The sequence below is a fragment of the Cupressus sempervirens genome, chromosome 10 (genome assembly GCF_028749045.1).
Source record: "Cupressus sempervirens isolate cs-2001-9-10 chromosome 10, ASM2874904v1, whole genome shotgun sequence".
Lineage (NCBI taxonomy): Eukaryota > Viridiplantae > Streptophyta > Pinopsida > Cupressales > Cupressaceae > Cupressus > Cupressus sempervirens.
Genome location: NC_143127.1, coordinates 495678463 through 495696778, shown reverse-complemented (window position 1 = coordinate 495696778; position 18316 = coordinate 495678463). Strand labels below are relative to the sequence as shown.

General features: G+C 35.0%; 1 protein-coding gene across 1 annotated transcript in view; it reads left to right on the top strand.

The window, feature by feature from the left end:
- The first annotated feature begins 730 nt into the window (after positions 1–730).
- LOC149534834 (ribonuclease III domain-containing protein RNC1, chloroplastic-like) overlaps positions 731–18316 on the top strand; it is a 56476-nt gene continuing 38890 nt past the window's right edge. Inside the window, exons 1-3 of the mRNA XM_089805191.1 lie at positions 731–1724; positions 2867–3071; positions 3223–3423. Of these exons, the coding sequence (XP_089661317.1) occupies positions 841–1724; positions 2867–3071; positions 3223–3423 (1290 nt within the window). The 5' untranslated portion in view covers positions 731–840. The remainder of the gene's footprint in view (positions 1725–2866; positions 3072–3222; positions 3424–18316) is intronic.

The window sequence follows — 18316 nt, the reverse complement described above, 5'->3', positions numbered from 1 at the left end:
GATTAGACATGTTGTGTGAGGTGAAAGATAAAATGATTGAAAGAATAAAATCTTATCAATTTGTCACAAATCTAGAAAAGATAAATTTATAATTAATACATTCATTAATGCATTGCAAGATGAAGTTGTTAGAAAATATTTGGATTTTGTCTTGAAGAAAATTAATTTTCTTCCCCACCAAAAATAGTATGGACCAATAGAATGGATGAAAAATGCGATTTATAAAATAATGAAAAATTAAAAAAAAATATAAACATTTGAAATCTCATATAATCTTTTTAATTTTTGAGTTTGATGGGTTAGTGTTAATGTCATATTTTGATTGACATGAATGCATAAGTATCCCTGCCTTGGCACAATTAAAAATATTTAATAAATTGTGATAATTGATATTGATTAGACATGTTGTGTGAGGTGGAAGATAAAATGATTGAAAAAATAAAATCTTATCAACAAGATAAATTTATAATTAATACATTCATTAATGCATTGCAAGATGAAGTTGTTAGAAAATATTTGGATTTTGTCTTGAAAAAAATTAATTTTCTTTCCCACCAAAAATAATATGGATCAATAGAATAAAAAATGTGATTTATAAAATAATAAAAAATTAGAAAAAGATATAAACATTTGAAATCTCCTATAATCTTTTAAATTTTTGAGTTTGATTGATTAGTGTTAATGTCATATTTTGATTGAGATGAATGCATAAGTAACTAAAGAGAGATTTTAATCATTCAACATCTTCGATTTCACTGGTTCTTAAGGCTACCCAGGCAAAAGAGGTTGTTGGTTATGAACAACAGTACCATTGATTTTAATCTATCCTGATAGTCACAGATGGCATGGCCATCATCTACTCCTTTGCATCAGCATTGCGGTTCCTCGTTCATGGACACTCTACACTCATCATTATTCGCTTTCCATTTCAGAAATTCGAACGGTCACCCTTCTTCAAGTCTATCTGTCTCACATTCGAACTCATTTTCGTCAAACTGGGAACTAAAAGGAACACCAAAAATAAGATGGGTATTTCACAAGCCCAAGATTTCTGCAGTCACAAGGATTCCATCCGACACAGAAAGCAGTAGTTCCAGTAACAGCCCTCAACGGCTCCTGAGAGAATTAGAAGACATGAGAACCAGAGAAAGGAGTCCCAGGCAAAAGTACAAACTACCACCCAAAACATACATTTTGAAGACACCCATGGATGACAGAAAACTAGTAGAGAGGTTTCTTCAGAGCCCCCAGTTATCGTTGAAATCGTTTCCTCTGCTGAGTTCATGCTTACCCTCGAAGGATTTAGGTGACCATGACAGGGCTTGGATGGAAGACAATCTGCTGGAGGCCAAGCAGGCACTTGGTTACCCATTGGAGGTCCTGAACAGCATTGATCAGAATAGCCCTGCTGCACATTTTGATACGCTATTATTTCTTGCTTTCCAGCATGAGGAGAGTGAGAGGTCCAAGAAAGCCAGGTATGTCAGAAATGGGCACTCCAGACTTGCATTTCTAGGTGAGTTTGTTGTGAGCCTTGCATTGGCAGAATACTTCCTACAGAGGTACCCGAAGGAGCCTCCTGCTTGTCTCAGAGAGAGGGTATACAGTTTAACAAACAAGAGAGTGTTGCCATATTGGATCAAGGTTGTTTCTCTGGACAATTTAGTCTTTCCTTATGATGACATAACAAAGTTGAAGAGGCATGAGCGCGAACCAACTGTCAAGTAAGTTCAATTCTTTATAAATATTAAACTAATCCCATACCTGAGACAGGTTGGCGAGTCTTTAAATGATTGTGTGCGTGTGTATACCACAGTCCATATTTAATAGTATACAACAGATTGTCGAAAAGGAAAATTGATCAAAATTTAGAAGGCACTTACCGGGACGAACTGTGGTTTGGATGTAATACTATAAAGGTTTTTTAGCTATCATTAAGCAGTAAGTCTGCCATTACTGAAGGCATATATCAAAAGCCTATCACGGAAGCCTTAACCCAATCAATCGAACCCTCTCATTTTCTAAATTTCCTTAAAATCTTGTAGATGAAAAACATGGAGAGACCATTGAAAGTGCTGGCTATGTCAAGCTTAGTTGTAGCAGTTTTCCTTTTGTTTAATCTGTTCCTTTTCGAACTCTGTTGAACAAGGATGTCAAACATGGTTGCAAAGGTTTATGTTTGCCAAAAAATTCTTCATAATTGTCAGGAACGAGCCTCAAAATATATTTTTAACTCAATCGGCCATGATAGTGGCGTAATGAAATGAGTCTATACTTTGGAAGGCAGAAGTTTTTTTCTCACTTGGTACAAGAGCCCAAATGGAAGGTTAATGGAATCATCAAATCTTTCTTACGATCGTACATCTTGAACAAGGATGTCAAAATTGGTTGCAACGGTTTATCTTTGCCAAAAATTTCTCTATATTTGTCAGAAAGAGCTTGAGATTTTTTATCAATTTAGTTGAGCAAAATAGTGGTGTAAATAAATGGGTCTATGCCTGAAAAGCGGAAGCATTTTTCTCATTTGGTACAATAGCTCAAATGGAAAGTTAATGGAACCCTCAAATCTATCTTACAATCATACATCAGGTTAATGAGAAAGCCACATTGACTGGTGGCCTTATTCTCTTTGGAAAGAAGTTAAGGAAAACTTTGAATTATGAGGGTAAAAAGGAAATACTTTTGAATCAGCTTCTCCTTGCTTGGAATTTATTATTTTCTTGTTGTCAATAATTAGGGATTTATAATTGTTAGGAATGTGTAATTCTAGTCTTATTTGTTAAAAATGATAAAAATCAGAACTTCATTTTCTTCCACGATCTACCTAACCTCTTTTTTCTAATGCTTTCCATGCCAATATTGACAGGCAAGTATTCTTTGCACTCATGGCAGCAATCTATCTATGTTTTGGGACAACTGAAATATATCGTGTTCTTTTTGAAGTTTTTGGAATGAACCCAGATGCTGAAGATTGTCAGCCAAAAGCTAGGCGGCAGCTGGAAGATATTGATTATGTGTCTTCTGAATTTGAAGGGAAAAACTTAACTTGGCAAGAAATAGTTGCGTACAAGGTAAGACAAGAGAAGTTGTTAACTCTGGATAAAGGATGAAAAATTTGAAATGTCCTTACACAATTATATTGTATTTATATGGCGATCTATTGCTTGCTTGTAGTTTATTAAGATGAATTTTATATTTAATGCTTTGTTTAGTGCCGAACAGCGTCCTGCAGATGCACTTTTTGCACATCCAAGACTTCATAGAGCATGTGTACCTCCTGGAATGCATAAATTTCGAGGAAATATTTGGGATGTAGATTCTCTGCCACATATTTTGCAAGCGTTAGGGTATCCTTTACCAATGTCAGACACAATCCCTGAGGCAACTGAGGCGAGAAACATTGAATTAGGACTTGCACTTCAGGTATTAAATGTTCTCTCAACTTATGTCACATGCCTGGTTATCTTCTACTTAATGTTTATGATCAAAGTAAGAAATGGTGAACTACTGTAGCAGGTAGCAGAATGAATACTAGAGCAACATGATATTCTGAAGTCTATCAGCAAACAAGGACTAAATTATCCTTTTTATTAAGCTTTAAATTTGTGCTTACAATTTCTGAGAAGATTAGATATTCAGCAGCTAAAAGAAATGAAAATCACCTGAAAACTTACATAAAATTTTACAAAGTAATTCCAAACCATTCTCACGAGACAATGATTAGCGGGGGAAGTAAAGGCCTCAATTTTATAAGTAATCCCTCAGAGATAATTTCATGGATTTTACATCCATGATTAAAGTGATGATTGCATGAAAGTATTCAAGTTTTCTGTAACTATAGAACATGTAGAAAATAAGACAAAAGACATGACTTCTTTTTGAAAACAAGGTTTGAAAAAGGTAAGAAAAAAATACAAAGCCTAGCATTCATGCCAGTCCAACTTTAAAAACAAAATTTTAAAGAGGTAGAGGATTTCACAATTAGTGCTACGATACCATATTATGCAGGAATATTAGAATATGCCTCTCCAAACAATGAACGTAGTGTCCCACAGTTATTATGTCCAAGCTTCCTTATAATTTAATAACTACTTCCAAGGGGTTTTTTTGTATGGAGATTGAGTGAGATGTTCTTCTTTGGATTTGAGTTTCTGATGCTTTGGAGTTGAAATATATCATTGCGTTGGCTCAAAATTGTACATGCTTATTGCTCAAAGCATGGAGAGTTGAGTAGAGGAAATAAACGCTTATAAGTTTGGCTAGCCCAAAAATCATATGACCACCACTAAGAACTAAACAATGATGTATTTGTTGAAACAATTGATTAATTGTGTATTGTCTTTGATGTTACACAAAATGTGATATCATTATCAGTCAGTGCATGCCGAGCTCACTTGGGCATTGAAGACAGTTTTTTGTGGCTACCGAGCGTTTCAGAGTTTGTTCTATTCAGAAGATAGTTTCTATTGAGTTCACTCGGGTGCCAAAGGAAAGCCTGCAAAAGATGAGTGTTAACGAATGTTGGATGGAACTGGTTTTAACCGAGCTCATTCGATTACCAAAGGAACTCTACGTGTATACAGTGTTGACCGAGCTTCACTTGGTTAACATAGGAAAATTGTTTCTGAGTTAGTATCTACCGAGCAGGGTTGGCTAACGAAGGATTTTCTTGTTTTGGCATATTGAGTGCAATTGATTTATCTATTGGTTCTAGCCCACTGAGAAGATGAATATTAATTATTCCAAGTTGTATTTGAGCCAACTTGAAAATATTAAAGATATAAATATAAGGTCAAGTTGAGGATTAGAAGTATGTGAGTGCATTTGAAGATTTGATGATGCTAAGAGGAAGTGAATCAGAAGGATAAGTAGAGTATCCTTGTGGAGCTGAATAGATATATTCGATCATGATGGATCAAGTATATAAGCTAGAATTGAGATTTGTAATTAGCAACTCAGTTGCATCCAAATCAGGTCATCTCATTGTTACTCTCTAACCATTGTAGTAGTGATCAAAATCTCTTAACGGAGTTGGCTTAACAACTATTTGTAAATGCTCTAACAAGTTGGCAGTTCTATTGAATTGTCTAAATACCTCTAACAAGGCCACTCCTAATAGGGTGATTAAATTTTTTAATAGGGTCACACCTAATAGTGTGTTTTGTAACTTTTAACATGGCTGGCTCCTAACAGGGCTCACTTCAAAAGAGTGAAAAACAGTAACTAGTTGCAATTGGTGGTTTTTCCCAAATTGGGTTTTCACTTTAAATCTTGGTGTCAAATATGTTTATACTATTTTCTTTATGTGTTTGCAACTAAGATAAAATAATAAGTAATCACAGATAATATCTTAAGATTTTTATAATAAGTGTTTGCCAAGCATTTTCAGTATTTATCGAGTCACAACATTTTTTTGTTTACCGAGCATCAGCAGAATTAAGCTTTCACAGAATTATTTTATACTAAATCTAAGGGGTTTGGAATTTATTTTAGTAGTAACTGATTCACCTCTCCCCGCTCAGTTACTCTTATATTTCCAACAATTGGTATTAGAGCTTTTGGTGCTTGCAGAGAAGGTTTCAAGGACCTAAGTTAAAGATCAGGATGTCTTATAGAAGAGAGATTCCCAAGCTGAATCAAGACAACTTTGTAACATGGAAAGGACTTAAGCGATTACATCTAGCAACTATCAGTGATTCAAGTTGTAAGTATCTTGATATTGAATACAAGACTCCCACTGGAACATTATCAGTTGAAGATATTGTTGAAAAGAAGAATCATAACATGATGATGATTGATATTGCATCTACTCTTAGTTATGCTGAATTTGATGAAGTAAAAGACTACAAAACAACTCATGCAATGTGGACCAAACTGAAAGACATCTATGGAGGAGATGACAATTTAAGAAGAGCCAAAGCAGAAAGTCTCAGAGGTCAATTTGATCAGATAAAAATGAGAGGAGATGAAAACATTGCAAAATATGTGGAAAAAATCAAAGCTAGTGTGAGCGCAATCAAAGCATTTGGAGGAGACATTGATGACAAAACAGTTGTAACCAAGGTACTTAGAACTCTTCTTCCTATTTATGCAATTAGAGTGTCTACCATTCAAGAGATGAGATGTGATCCAAATAGCAATATAACTTTGGATGCTCTAGTTGGAAGATTGACAGCTTTTGAGTTGGATAACTATGATAACTATGTTCTTAGTTCCAAAGGTATTGAGTTTGCATTTGAAGCCAAACTCTCACTCAAGAAAAATAAAAATCAAAGGTCAATCAATCAGGAAGTGAAGAAGAAATTGAAGAAAGTTATGACAGTGATCTTGAAGTTGTTGAAGCCCTACTTGCAAATAAATACTCCAAATGCAGAGGAAAGTACAAAGGTAAAATACCTCTAATTTGTTTTTTTTGTGAATAAATTGGTCACATTGCTGCTAGGTGTCCAAACAAAAAAAACAAGGATGAGAAGAAAAGTAATAAGTACAAAGGCAAGGAGGAATTCAAGAACTATAAGAACAAAGGTAAGAAATCTTGTTTTATGGCTAAAGATTCTAATAATAGTGAAGATGAAATGGTATATATTGCTGTAAAAGATGAATCTGATGATGAAGGAGATAAGATGACACTTATCTCTCTTTTTAGCAAAAATGATACTTGGATTATTGATAGTGGCTGCTCACATCATATGACTGAAGACAAAACAAAATTTGAGCACATGGAATATTATGATGGTGGTAGTGTAAGATTTGGAAACAATGAACCTTGTTACATAAAAGGAAGAGGATGTATCTCTTTGACCAATAAACTTATATGTGATAATGCTTATTGGGTTGAAAGACTAAAACATAATCTACTGAGTATGGCACAGTTGAACAACATTGGATTCAAGGTAGAATTCATGGATGGAAAAACCAAACTGCTGGATGGAAAAAGAAATCTGGTTGGATCTGGCAAGCAAACAAAAGGTAATCTATTCTATTTAGATCTCAGTGAAAGTTCATGTTTTATTGCTCAAGTAGAAGAAAGCTGGTTATGGCACAAAAGATTATGTAATGTAAACTTTGATAATCTGGTTAAGATAAGCAAACATAAAAGAGTAAGAGATATTCGTAGTTTGAAAAAACCTGATATGGGTCTATGCAAAAATTGTCAAATTGGTAAAAGGGGAAAAACTAGTTTCAAAAGCAAGAACTATCATTCTGAAAAAGTATTAGAGCTTGTGCATACAAACTTATGTGGACCTATTGGAATAGAGAGTTACAGTGGAGAAATTTTTTTGTTCTTTTTGTTGATGATTATTCTAAAATGATGACTGTAATGTATCTAAAAGAAAAATCAGAAGCTTTTCAAAAATTCAAGTGGTATCTGACAAGAGTATAAAAAGAAACTGGAAAGAAGTTAAAATGTTTGAGATTAGATAGAGGTGGTGAATTCATCTCCAATGAATTCAATGATTTTTGCATTGAAAATGAAATTAAAAGACAAGTATCAGACCCTGGTTCACCTCAGCAGAATGGTATAGCTAAAAGAAGGAACGGATCCATCATGGATTGTGCAAGAATATTGATGATAGAAAAGAATGTTGCAATCAAATTTTGGAAGGAAGCAATAAGCACTGCCGTTCATACCTTGAACAGAGTACAGCTGAAGAAAGACTCAAATCAAACTCCTTATGAACTATGGTATAACTACAAACCTAATGTAAGTTACTTTAAAGTATTTGGTAGCAAATGTTATATCTTGAAAGAATCTAGGATAGGCAAATTTGATGTCAAAGGTGATGAAGACATATTCCTAGGATAATCTTGCAGAAGTAAAGCATACAAATGTTTGAATTTGTCTACTCATAAAATCATAGAAAGTACACATGTGAGAATTGATGAGTTTGCAGAAAAGAGCAAAGAAGAAAGCAACAATGAGCCAGAGGATTACAAAAGATTTGTTTACTATGAATCTGATACCCTGCCAAATCTATCTGAGAGAAAAGAGGCTTCACCTCCCAAGTCTCCAAAATCTTCAACAACTATTGAGTTGTAGATAGTGCAACCCGAGTCACAATCTAAAAGACTTGAGTCAGAAGCTACCGAGTTAGAGCAAACTGAGTCCAATGAACCCGAGTCACAGATAGTGGGACCCGAGCTTGATATTGAAGTTCATGATAAAATCAGTGATACTCATTCCAAATCCAAAGAAATTGTGTTAGCAAGATATGTCAGAAGACATCATGCACCTGATCAGATCATTGGAGACAAATCAAATGGAACAATGACAAGGAGCAAATTGAAAGGTACATGTTTACTTGTTGGATTTGAACCTAGAAATGTTAAAGATGCTTGTAGATAATAAAAGTTGGATTGAAGCAATGAATGAAGAAATAGAATAGAGAAGAATAAAACTTGGACTCTTGTTCCTAGACCCAAGGATAAAAATGTAATTGGCACAGAGTGGGTATTCAGAAACAAGTTGAATGAAGATGGAAAAGTTTCCAGAAACAAAGCAAGGTTGGCATGTAGAGGCTGTTCTCAAGAAGAAGGTATTGATAATGGTGAAACTTTTGCTCCTGTTGCAAGAATAGAAGGTGTTAGAACTTTACTAGCATATGCAACTCACAAAGGATTTAAAGTTTATCAAATGGATGTAAGATCTGCATTCTTGAATGAAATTCTTGATGAGGAAATCTACATTGAGCAACCTGAAGGTTTTGTAGATTCTAGCAAAAAAGACATGTTTGGCAAATTACACAAGGTATTATATGGTCTCAAGCAAGCTCCCAGAGCTTGGTATGAAAGATTTCATAACTGCTTGATATAGATTGGTTTTCAAAAAACGAATGACAACAATAGTCTATATATCAAAGAAGGAACGGACAAAAGGATTGTGTTGTTAGAAATATTTGTTGATGATACTTTATTCATAGGAAATGATGACTTGTGCAAGGCATTTCCTGAAGAAATGAGTAAGAAATTTGAAATGTCTATGTTTGGAGAGATAAAATTCTTTGTTGGATTGCAAATTCAACAGAAGAAAGATGGTATCTACATTAGTCAATCTAAATATATCAAGGAAATACTAAAAAAAATTGGAATGGAGGATTCAAGACCAGTTGGAACCCCTATGTTTACTGGACATAAGCTTTCCAAAAATGATGATTCCAAAGAGGTAGATCAGACCACTTACAGATCAATGATTGAAAAATTGCAGTATGTAGTACACACAAGGCCTGATATTGCATTGGCAGTCGATATGGTGGCAATATATTCAACAAATCCCAAAGAAAATCATATGATGACAGTCAAAAGAATCATGAGATATCCGAAAGGTACTGAAAAATGTGGTTTATGGTACAAAATAGAAGCAATTTGGACTTAAAAGTATTTACTGATGCTAATTGGGCAAAAAGTATTGATGACAGAAAAAACACTGGTGGTGGAGCATTCTCTTTTGGTAAAAGACTAGTGTCTTGGACAAGCAAGAAATAGAATTGTATCTCTTAGTTCACAGTAGAGGCAGAATATGTTGCAGCAGCAGTCAATTGTTCTAATATTTTTTGGTTTAAACACTATTTACAAGTATAAAGGTAGAGATCAAGGATCCAATAGTCATATATTGTGACAACACCAGTGCAATCAATATATCAAAGAATTGAGTGATGCATACCAAAACAAAGCACATTGCTATAAAATATCATTTCTTAAGAGAGTTGGTGCAAGATAAAGAAGTCAGATTGGAATATGTAAATTCAAAAGAACAAATTGCAGACATATTCACCAAGCCATTACCTAAGGATGCATTTCTGTATCTAAGAGGTAAGCTAGGGATCATTCCTCTATCTGAAGCTCACTAAATGAAGTTTAGTGATGCATCAACCAAAGCATTATTGAAAATCAATCAGTTGGTGCAGTATTGACAAAGGGCATATTGCAAATGAATTTGTACTTGAAGTACATTGATGTTCACAGAGCATTTTCTTTGGCATGAGATGTCAAAGAGGGAGAAGTATACTATCATATCTCATAGAAATTTTGTTGAAACTAAGGGAGAAGTTTGTTGTCGTAGAAAGTTTGATAAATAGATGTCAAAGAGGAAGAGAATTGTCAAAGAGGGAGAATGAACTTGTTAGAAGTTTTCTGAAGAGGGAGAAACTGAAGGTAGAAAGAGTTCACACTGATAGAGGGAGTTCTCATGGATGAGAATTAGAATGAAACTAAGGATATGTTCCTTATTTTATTCTTGCTCCAAAATTTCATTGTATTATGACATGTTGTGTTGCCATCAATGCCAAAGAGGGAGATTGTTGAAACAATTGATTAATTGTGTATTGTCTTTGATGTTACACAAAATGTCATGTCTTTATCAGTCAGTGCATGCCGAGCTCACTCGGGCATTGAAGACAGATTTCTGTGGCTATTGAGCATTCCAGAGTTTGTTCTGTTTAGAAGACAGTTTCTACCGAGTTCACTCGGGCGCCAAAGGAAAGTCTGCAGAAGATGAGTGTTAACCGAGCTCACTCGATTAATGAAGGAATGTTGGATGGAACCAATGTTAACCGAGCTCACTCGATTATCAAAGGAACTCTGCGTGTATACAGTGTTGACCGAGCTTCACTTGGTTAACATAGGAAAATCGTTTCTGAGTTAGTATCTACCGAGCAGGGTCTGCGAACAAAGGATTTTCTTGTCTTGGCATATTGAGTTCAATTGATTTATTTGTTGGCTCTAGCTAATTGAGAAGATCGATATTAATTATTCCAAGTTGTATTTTAGCCAACTTGACAATATGAAAGATATAGATATAAGGTCAAGTTGAGGATTAGAACTGTGTGAGTGCATTTGAAGATTTGATGATGCTAAGAGGAAACGAATCAAAAGGATAAACAAAAAATCCTTGTGGAGCTGAATAGATATATTCGATTAGGAAGGATCAAGTATACAAGCCAGAATTGAGATTTGTAATCAGCAATTCAGTTGCATCCAAATCAGGTCATCTCATTGTTACTCTCTAACCATAGTAGTAGTGATCAAAATCTCTTAACCAAGTTGGCTTAACAGCTATTTGTAAATCCTGTAACAAGGTGGTGGTTCTATTGAATTGTCTAAAGAGCTCTAATAAGGCCACTCCTAACAAGGCGATTAAATCCTTTAACAGGGTCAGACCTAACAGTGTGTTTTGTAACCCTTAACAAGGTTGGCTCCTAACAGGGCTCGCTTCAGAAGAGTGAAAAACAATAACTAGTTGGAATTGGTGGTTTTTTCCAAATTGGGTTTCCATGTTAAATCTTGGTGTCAAATGTGTTCATACTATTTTCTTTATGTGTTTGCAACTAAGATAAATTAATAAGTAATTATGGGTAACATCTTAAGATTTTCATGATACGTGTTTACCGAGCATTTTCAGTATTTACCGAGTTACAACATTTATTTGTTTACCAAGCATCAACAGAATTAAGCTTTCACAAAATTATTTTATATTGACATCTAAGGGATCTGGGATTTATTTTAGTAGTAACTGATTCACCCCTCCCCTCTTAGTTACTCCTTTTATATTTCCAATACCATTATCAGTTAAATTACTAATTTTCTGTAGCTATGTTTAATGATCCTGTTGAAGGTAAGCTCTTGATTGTTAATTCCTCCAAGCTCATAGATGGAGCAATCATGATTTAGCAATGAGTAATAATTTAGAATGCAACTTTTCTTGGATATGTATAGCAACTTGCACCTGAATACCGTCTTGCCAATTTGATAACCATGACATATATTCAATTTCTGATGAAACATTCTATTTTTGATGGTAGTGAGTGCATTTTGAATCCTGTTAATGTGGAGATGAATCTTCCAAAATATAATGAGAGAACCCTGTCCTGTGTTTGGAGTTTTGTATATAAAGAAACACATTTTTAATAGCATTCTTTTAGATTAACCTGTACACATATTAGATCAATCTACCCAGGATAGAAACAAAAACGTTGAAGAAATTAACTTGGTAGGATTCTTAATATATGTACTAGACTACCTTCCATTAAATCTTAGATAAGGCAGCCTGAGTACTAATTAAAGTCTAATTGATATAGCTAATAGGTTAGCCATTCTAGTGGTGCAAATGTGGTAAAGACATTGCTATAGACATTTGATGTTGTAACGGTGTTGATGTGAGTTTTGTTCCAATACAACATGCATAATCAAACACAATGTTTTTGAGTGAAACATCAAATACTTATTCCTCTCTCGATATAAAATCATCTCTCATGCTAAGCTTGCAAAGTAAAATCATGGAATGACTTCAAGGTTCCCTTCAATTGAGGATACGCAGCGAAATAATGTGATATGTTGGTACTGTTTCTCAAGACTTGACAATACACTTCTAAAGATTTGGCTTCACAACATGCAATGAAAATATATTGTTTTGATTTTTCAAACTTCCACTTTGACTTAAACTTGCGAAGTTTAACTGTTTCTACTCAAAACCATGAATGTAAGGAATCATGAATGGCTTGAACTCTATACTAGATGTAGCTTAATCAGTAACTTGACTCATCTAGTGGAAGCTTCTAAGGTATATGTCAAGATTTTTTAATCAATACTTCCTCCTTAATTACATCAAATAGATGCAAAGTAAAAATTCAATACTAATTGAAGTTTAGCATTATCATTCATTGGATAACCACACAAGGGAATCTTACAATTCGTAAGAAGCTAATGGGCCAGATTTGTCCAAGTCACGCAAGTGAAAATCCACAATGAATTTCATTCAATTAAACTACTTGAAGTGAATTCTATTCTAATTTGTCTCAACAACTTGAAATGGATATCTATTCTAATTGAGGATGAAGGTAACCATGCAACGATTTAAACCTGATCAGAACTATCACCATGTAAAAGACAACAATGACTAGTAGAGCAAATTTGGCATTATTTTTGCAACAGTTCTCGAACATAATCTTAAAAAATGAGAGTGATCCTTATATAGGGAGCTCAAATACAATGTACGACCAAGATTAAATCAAAATCAATGGTCCAAATTGAATCCTACAAACCATAGTCATCGTTACCACCATATTGACCAATGAGATTCAAGTATCCCAAATATAGACCAATAGAAAAATTACATGAGTAACAACCAATCAAAGGGCACCACAAATGTGGGCCAATCAGAATCAAGCACCTAAACAACTAACTAATGAGAAAATGGTTCGCCACCTAGACAACTAATCTCTTTCCTTCCTTGCCAATCCGATGAACTTGGACACCATGTTGTTGACTTCACTCATCGGAGGTATAGGTGTGTATCGAATTGTTCTTCCTCTCTGCTAAATCCATTCTAGTTTTGGCTGCCACAATCGTTTTCTCCCACTCAAATTTATTATCTCCCACTGAAGTCATGAGAAATCTAAGATATGAGAGGCCTTTCAAGATCTTACTTCTGGTGATAGCATTTTCTCCAACATTAAAAGATCTCAATCTTTCACTTAAGACTCAATCTTTCACTCAGGATTTCCAAGTTCATGTTTTCTTCACTTAGCTCTTCAAAATTAAAGGCAACTGTAGTTGCAGTGTTTGTGATTATGTTCTGGATGGGAATGCCAAGATGAACAATATCATTCCTTTTCTTTTCCAAAGCTTCTAGCTTGTGAGCTAGAGAAAAGTACCAAACCTCTATTTTGTTCCTTTCTCTTGCCTTAATCCCTGTGCCCGTCATCAATAATCGTTCAGGAGTATCTACCATAAGCTGTTGTTGGGGTAGAGTTTTATCCTTGATAGGCAAAAACTCATTTCAAAGACTAATGAAGACATGGAATTTGGCCTTGAGTGCCTGGATCTGCTCGATGAGTCCTGGGAGGAATGCTAATCCTTCTTGGAATACCCTATCTACCCAAGATCAAGTCTCTTGAAGTGTAATCCTTGCACCTCCTATGTTGATATCCCCACTCTCAAGGGAAAGCAAATCGTAAAATTTATCTGCTAAATTGATTTGTACGCATTCCTACAAAATGCTATCAACCTCTAGTTTTCCTCCTTGTACCTTTTCTTCTCCTCGATTTCTTTGTCCATTCTCTTCTACATGGCTTTGAGAGCATTGTAAGCCTCCTCATACTCTATCTCTTTTGTAGGTTCCTAACTCATGTTCAACTATCTCATAGCCCTAGATTTGAATGTTGTCTTTCCTTTTGCTCACCTTAGGGATAACAACTTGGACCTTTTGCGTCCTTGAATTATTTCAAGTTTGTTGGCATGAATTCCTTATGGAGATTTCTAGTATGCTTTTGGAGATGATTGAGTGCTTATTTGTTGCATTCATGATTTGGTTTGTCATTGATGTCAACATATTAGCTTCCTGGACAATTCAAGCAGAGTTGTAGAGACTGTTTTGTTCAACATGGTTCATGGTTGCAAAGTTACAATCAACGGGGTTAGAAGTATGGTCTTGGATGTTTATAGATGCTATGTTTATGTTCATGGAGTTTTGCGTGAGTTATAGAAGTTTTGCAGAGGAATGGTTGCAGACCAGTGTATAGGAAATTGTATGTTGTTGTTTGTGTTGTATCTTTTTGATGGAGTTAAAGCTTGTTCAGCGTACTTGGATTTTGGTCAAAGACATGTTCGTAATGCTATGTTCGAGATGGTGGAAATTTGGTTTCGAGTTTGTGAAGACCTGTGAAGGATAATGTGTGGTTATTCCTTGGAGGTCAACTGAGTTATATTATTCATGTAATTTGTATTGTAGCGTGTAGAACTTAATTGTCATATCTTATGATGGTCCTATATTATTCATTGTACGTTGGGAAAGCCTCAATACCAGCTCAATTAGTTATTAGGACTTGGTATAGAGGAAAGACGTTTTCTTGGTTGTAAAGTGTATCATATGTGGTCATATGTAATGTAATGTGATTATATGCGAAGTTGGATGCAAATTTTTGTAAGGTTAGAGCAAAGATTGATGCTAGTGATGTTGTGGAACTTCAAAGGAACTGTATTGGCAAGATAAGTTGCTGTTTTAGTCAGTTCATTTTCATGGATATGTTATCTTGAATTGTCTAGGGAGAATAGTTCTGAAGAAATTTGGACAGCGAGTTTAGTTGACTTCTTATCAGCTCCTAACAGGGTTGGAACAACTCCTAACAAGATTGGAATCTTCTAACAGGGATTCAAAGTCTCCTAATAGGGACTCATATGTATTGATTGTAGTTATTTGACTCCTAACGGGATCACATCCTTTTACAAGGAACTTTTATATTAGCACGTCATCCTATGGGCATCATTCCTACTAGGGTTTTGCCTCTGATCAAGGGTTCCCTAGTTAACATATCTTGTGTCACTTTGCATGGTCATCATCTTGTGGTTGTTATATCTTTTGGTTAAAGTTGATAAAGATTATATAAAGTGTATAACTGATTCACCCTCCGCCCCTCTTTATTATACTAGTGGACTTTACTTTCTTTCAAGATTATCTTACCTACTCTTCTTGCAGAATGCCTCTCTTCGTCCTCTTGTTATATAAGATCTTCAATGTTGTCAACCATTCTTGCTTCAACAATATTTTTCTCGCCTTGCATTACATCCTAGAACCAATCAGGTGTTGTGCACTCCCCTAATGCTAGATTAGGTTTCTTTCTTCTTTGGTTCTTGACTGGGATCATTACAACTTCCTCGCTTAGACCTTTACTAGGAGTGGAACCTTTTCGTCTCAAGGAGAATCCTTGATATCGACTGCTTGGTTTCCATTATCATTTTGTGGAGACACTATTCGTTTTTCTTTGAAGATAATGGGGAATAACCTAAAGAATTTTCACTAGCGCTGCCCTCTGATTTAGAAGAAATCTTCTAATGTATTTCTATAGCTCGAGATGGCATAGTCCTACCTTGTTTTGCAGTTATGCTCTCTTTGAATGGAGGAGCTGCCTATTTTTGTTTCTTCCCTTGTGGCTTTTCAATTATTTCCTTTTCTTTTGTATTCCTATTTGTTGGAGCACTCATATTGTTTTTCCTTTTCTTGCTAGTTTCACCTTGTCAATCACTTGGTGCTTGAGACTTCTCAAATGACTCCTCTTCAATTTCTTCAACTTCTTTTATCTTATTGTATGTTAGGGGTATCTCTTTTCTTGATAAATTGATGACCTTTGCATCTAACCATTGCTGGGTGTGGAGTGTTTCTGGAATCATCACGGTCTCAAGACTAATCTCTCTCTCATCCTTCCAATTAATCGGCTCAAATTCATTGTTTGTAGTGGTATCAAAGTCTCCTCAACATGACCTCTAGCAATCTAGGATAGCTATACCATTCCATTTGTACTCCCTGATTTCATCAGCTATCAACCTTGAGAATGTCCTCTTTCTAAACTCTACATCGTCCTCTATATTAGCCCAATAGTCTTCTAAATGGGGGATGTCGAAATATCAGTTTCCATATACCCATTTAATCTTTCTTTTGGGGTCGAAGTTTTCTCTTGATTGATAGAATCCTAGCCACATAGTATTCCAATTTTGCATCAATTGCTTTAACTATTCCCCGTTATGGACATGTCTCACCTTGCAAATTGAAGTCAAACTTAAATTTGGGCTTGTGTCTACATTTTAGAATTCAATCATAAGAAAACAACCACCTTCCTACCTCCATGATGACTATCTTGTTTGTCGGATACCTTGGTAACTTCCTTGGGCAAATCGTGTTTTCACATATGCACATGTATGTGAATTTGTCATTTTGGATGTACCATGACTCATATTCTTCAATGAGCTTTTTGGCTTCTTTGGCAAGTCTTGCATATGGAGTTCCTTATAACTGCCTTACAATCTTCATGGGGAATTTATTGTTGAAGATTTTGAAATCCTTGTGATTATGAATGTGCAATTGTGGATAGCATTGGTGCACTATGTATTGTCCCTTTTTTCAGTTCCACACTTTCCTAAAGCTTTCAATCTTTGAAATCTAAACAACTTGGCCAACATGCAGGCAAGATGGGATGTCATGTAGAATGCCTTAGTGTCCTTAATTGTCTTTAATTGATGACCAATGTTGATAGTGATAATCTTTACCCATGCAAACATCACCTTCTATAATAAGATATTATCAATGAAGTAGAACATCCGATTCTTAAAGGCGCCTCCTTGCGGTTCCCCCATCACTCTATTTAACATCATGATAAAACCCCTGATATCCTCCTTGAAATATGATATGGTTCTCTTTTAACTTCAAGAGTTTGGAGTAATGACTCCATGGTTCAACCATCTACACATAATTCATCATCTTTGCACAAGCATCTACTTGATCATCGTAATGCTTTTAGCATCTTCCTTGATGATGTAGACCTTTCCTTCATGTGATGGTATGTCGAAAGCCGACTAAATAGCTTAGACTAATATCACAATTATAAGCATCGTCTCCTCTTTGCATTTGACTCCTTTCTTTGAGCATTGTAGTTCTTTGCATATTCTAGGACCAACTCAATGCATTGCTTAGTAGGGGGGAATGAAATTGCATGGGCCATTCTGTTCTCTACGATCATCTTTGCTATCCTTAAATTTGTTTCTTTTGTCATTCTCTTCCTTACTTGGACCATGTCGAGAGATCCCATCCTAGTGTCTCCAATCTTCTTATGCTTGGTGGTATAACTAGACTTCAGTGTCCCTCTTCACTTGAGCTTGCCTTGCCTTCTTGGTGTTGTCAGGCTTAGCTCTAGCCATGTTTTTTCCTGGTATGACAAATCTTCAATGAGTCCTTGGAATTTAAGGTTTCGACTCTTAAGCTATGGATTTATGATTTGAACTCAAATTGATAAGCTAGGATTGAGCAGATCTTGAAGATATTTTCTCTTTTAACATCATAGCGAATTTTATTGCCCAAGTTTTTTAAGAACTTAAAATATCCTCTAATTAAATAATTCTTTTAAAAACTTGATTTTATATTAATTGGACTAAATTCACTTGTCTAGTTAATTAAGATTTTCTAGCGTTGAATAAGAAGTCAAATCAAAAGAAAAAATAACAATATATCTAATTTTTTTGACTCCCTATTTAAAGATCTTGATAGAATGATATTGGACTTTTAAGTTTAAATTTTCTTTTTACTGATATTTAAATTAATTATAATAGAAAATTAGAACTAACAAGGGAAACCATTTAAATTTAATTCATTCTCTTGACTTACTCCTATATAACTAAGAAATGGGGGCTTTTCAACACAAACGAAATTAATTTTTCACCACCTTAGAATCTAAAAGGATTTGGGCTTTGGATTAAGAAGAGCCGAAATCTTTAAACTTATTGGATGCCTCCATGGAACATTAATGAAATTTCTATCTTCAGTTCGTAAAAATCG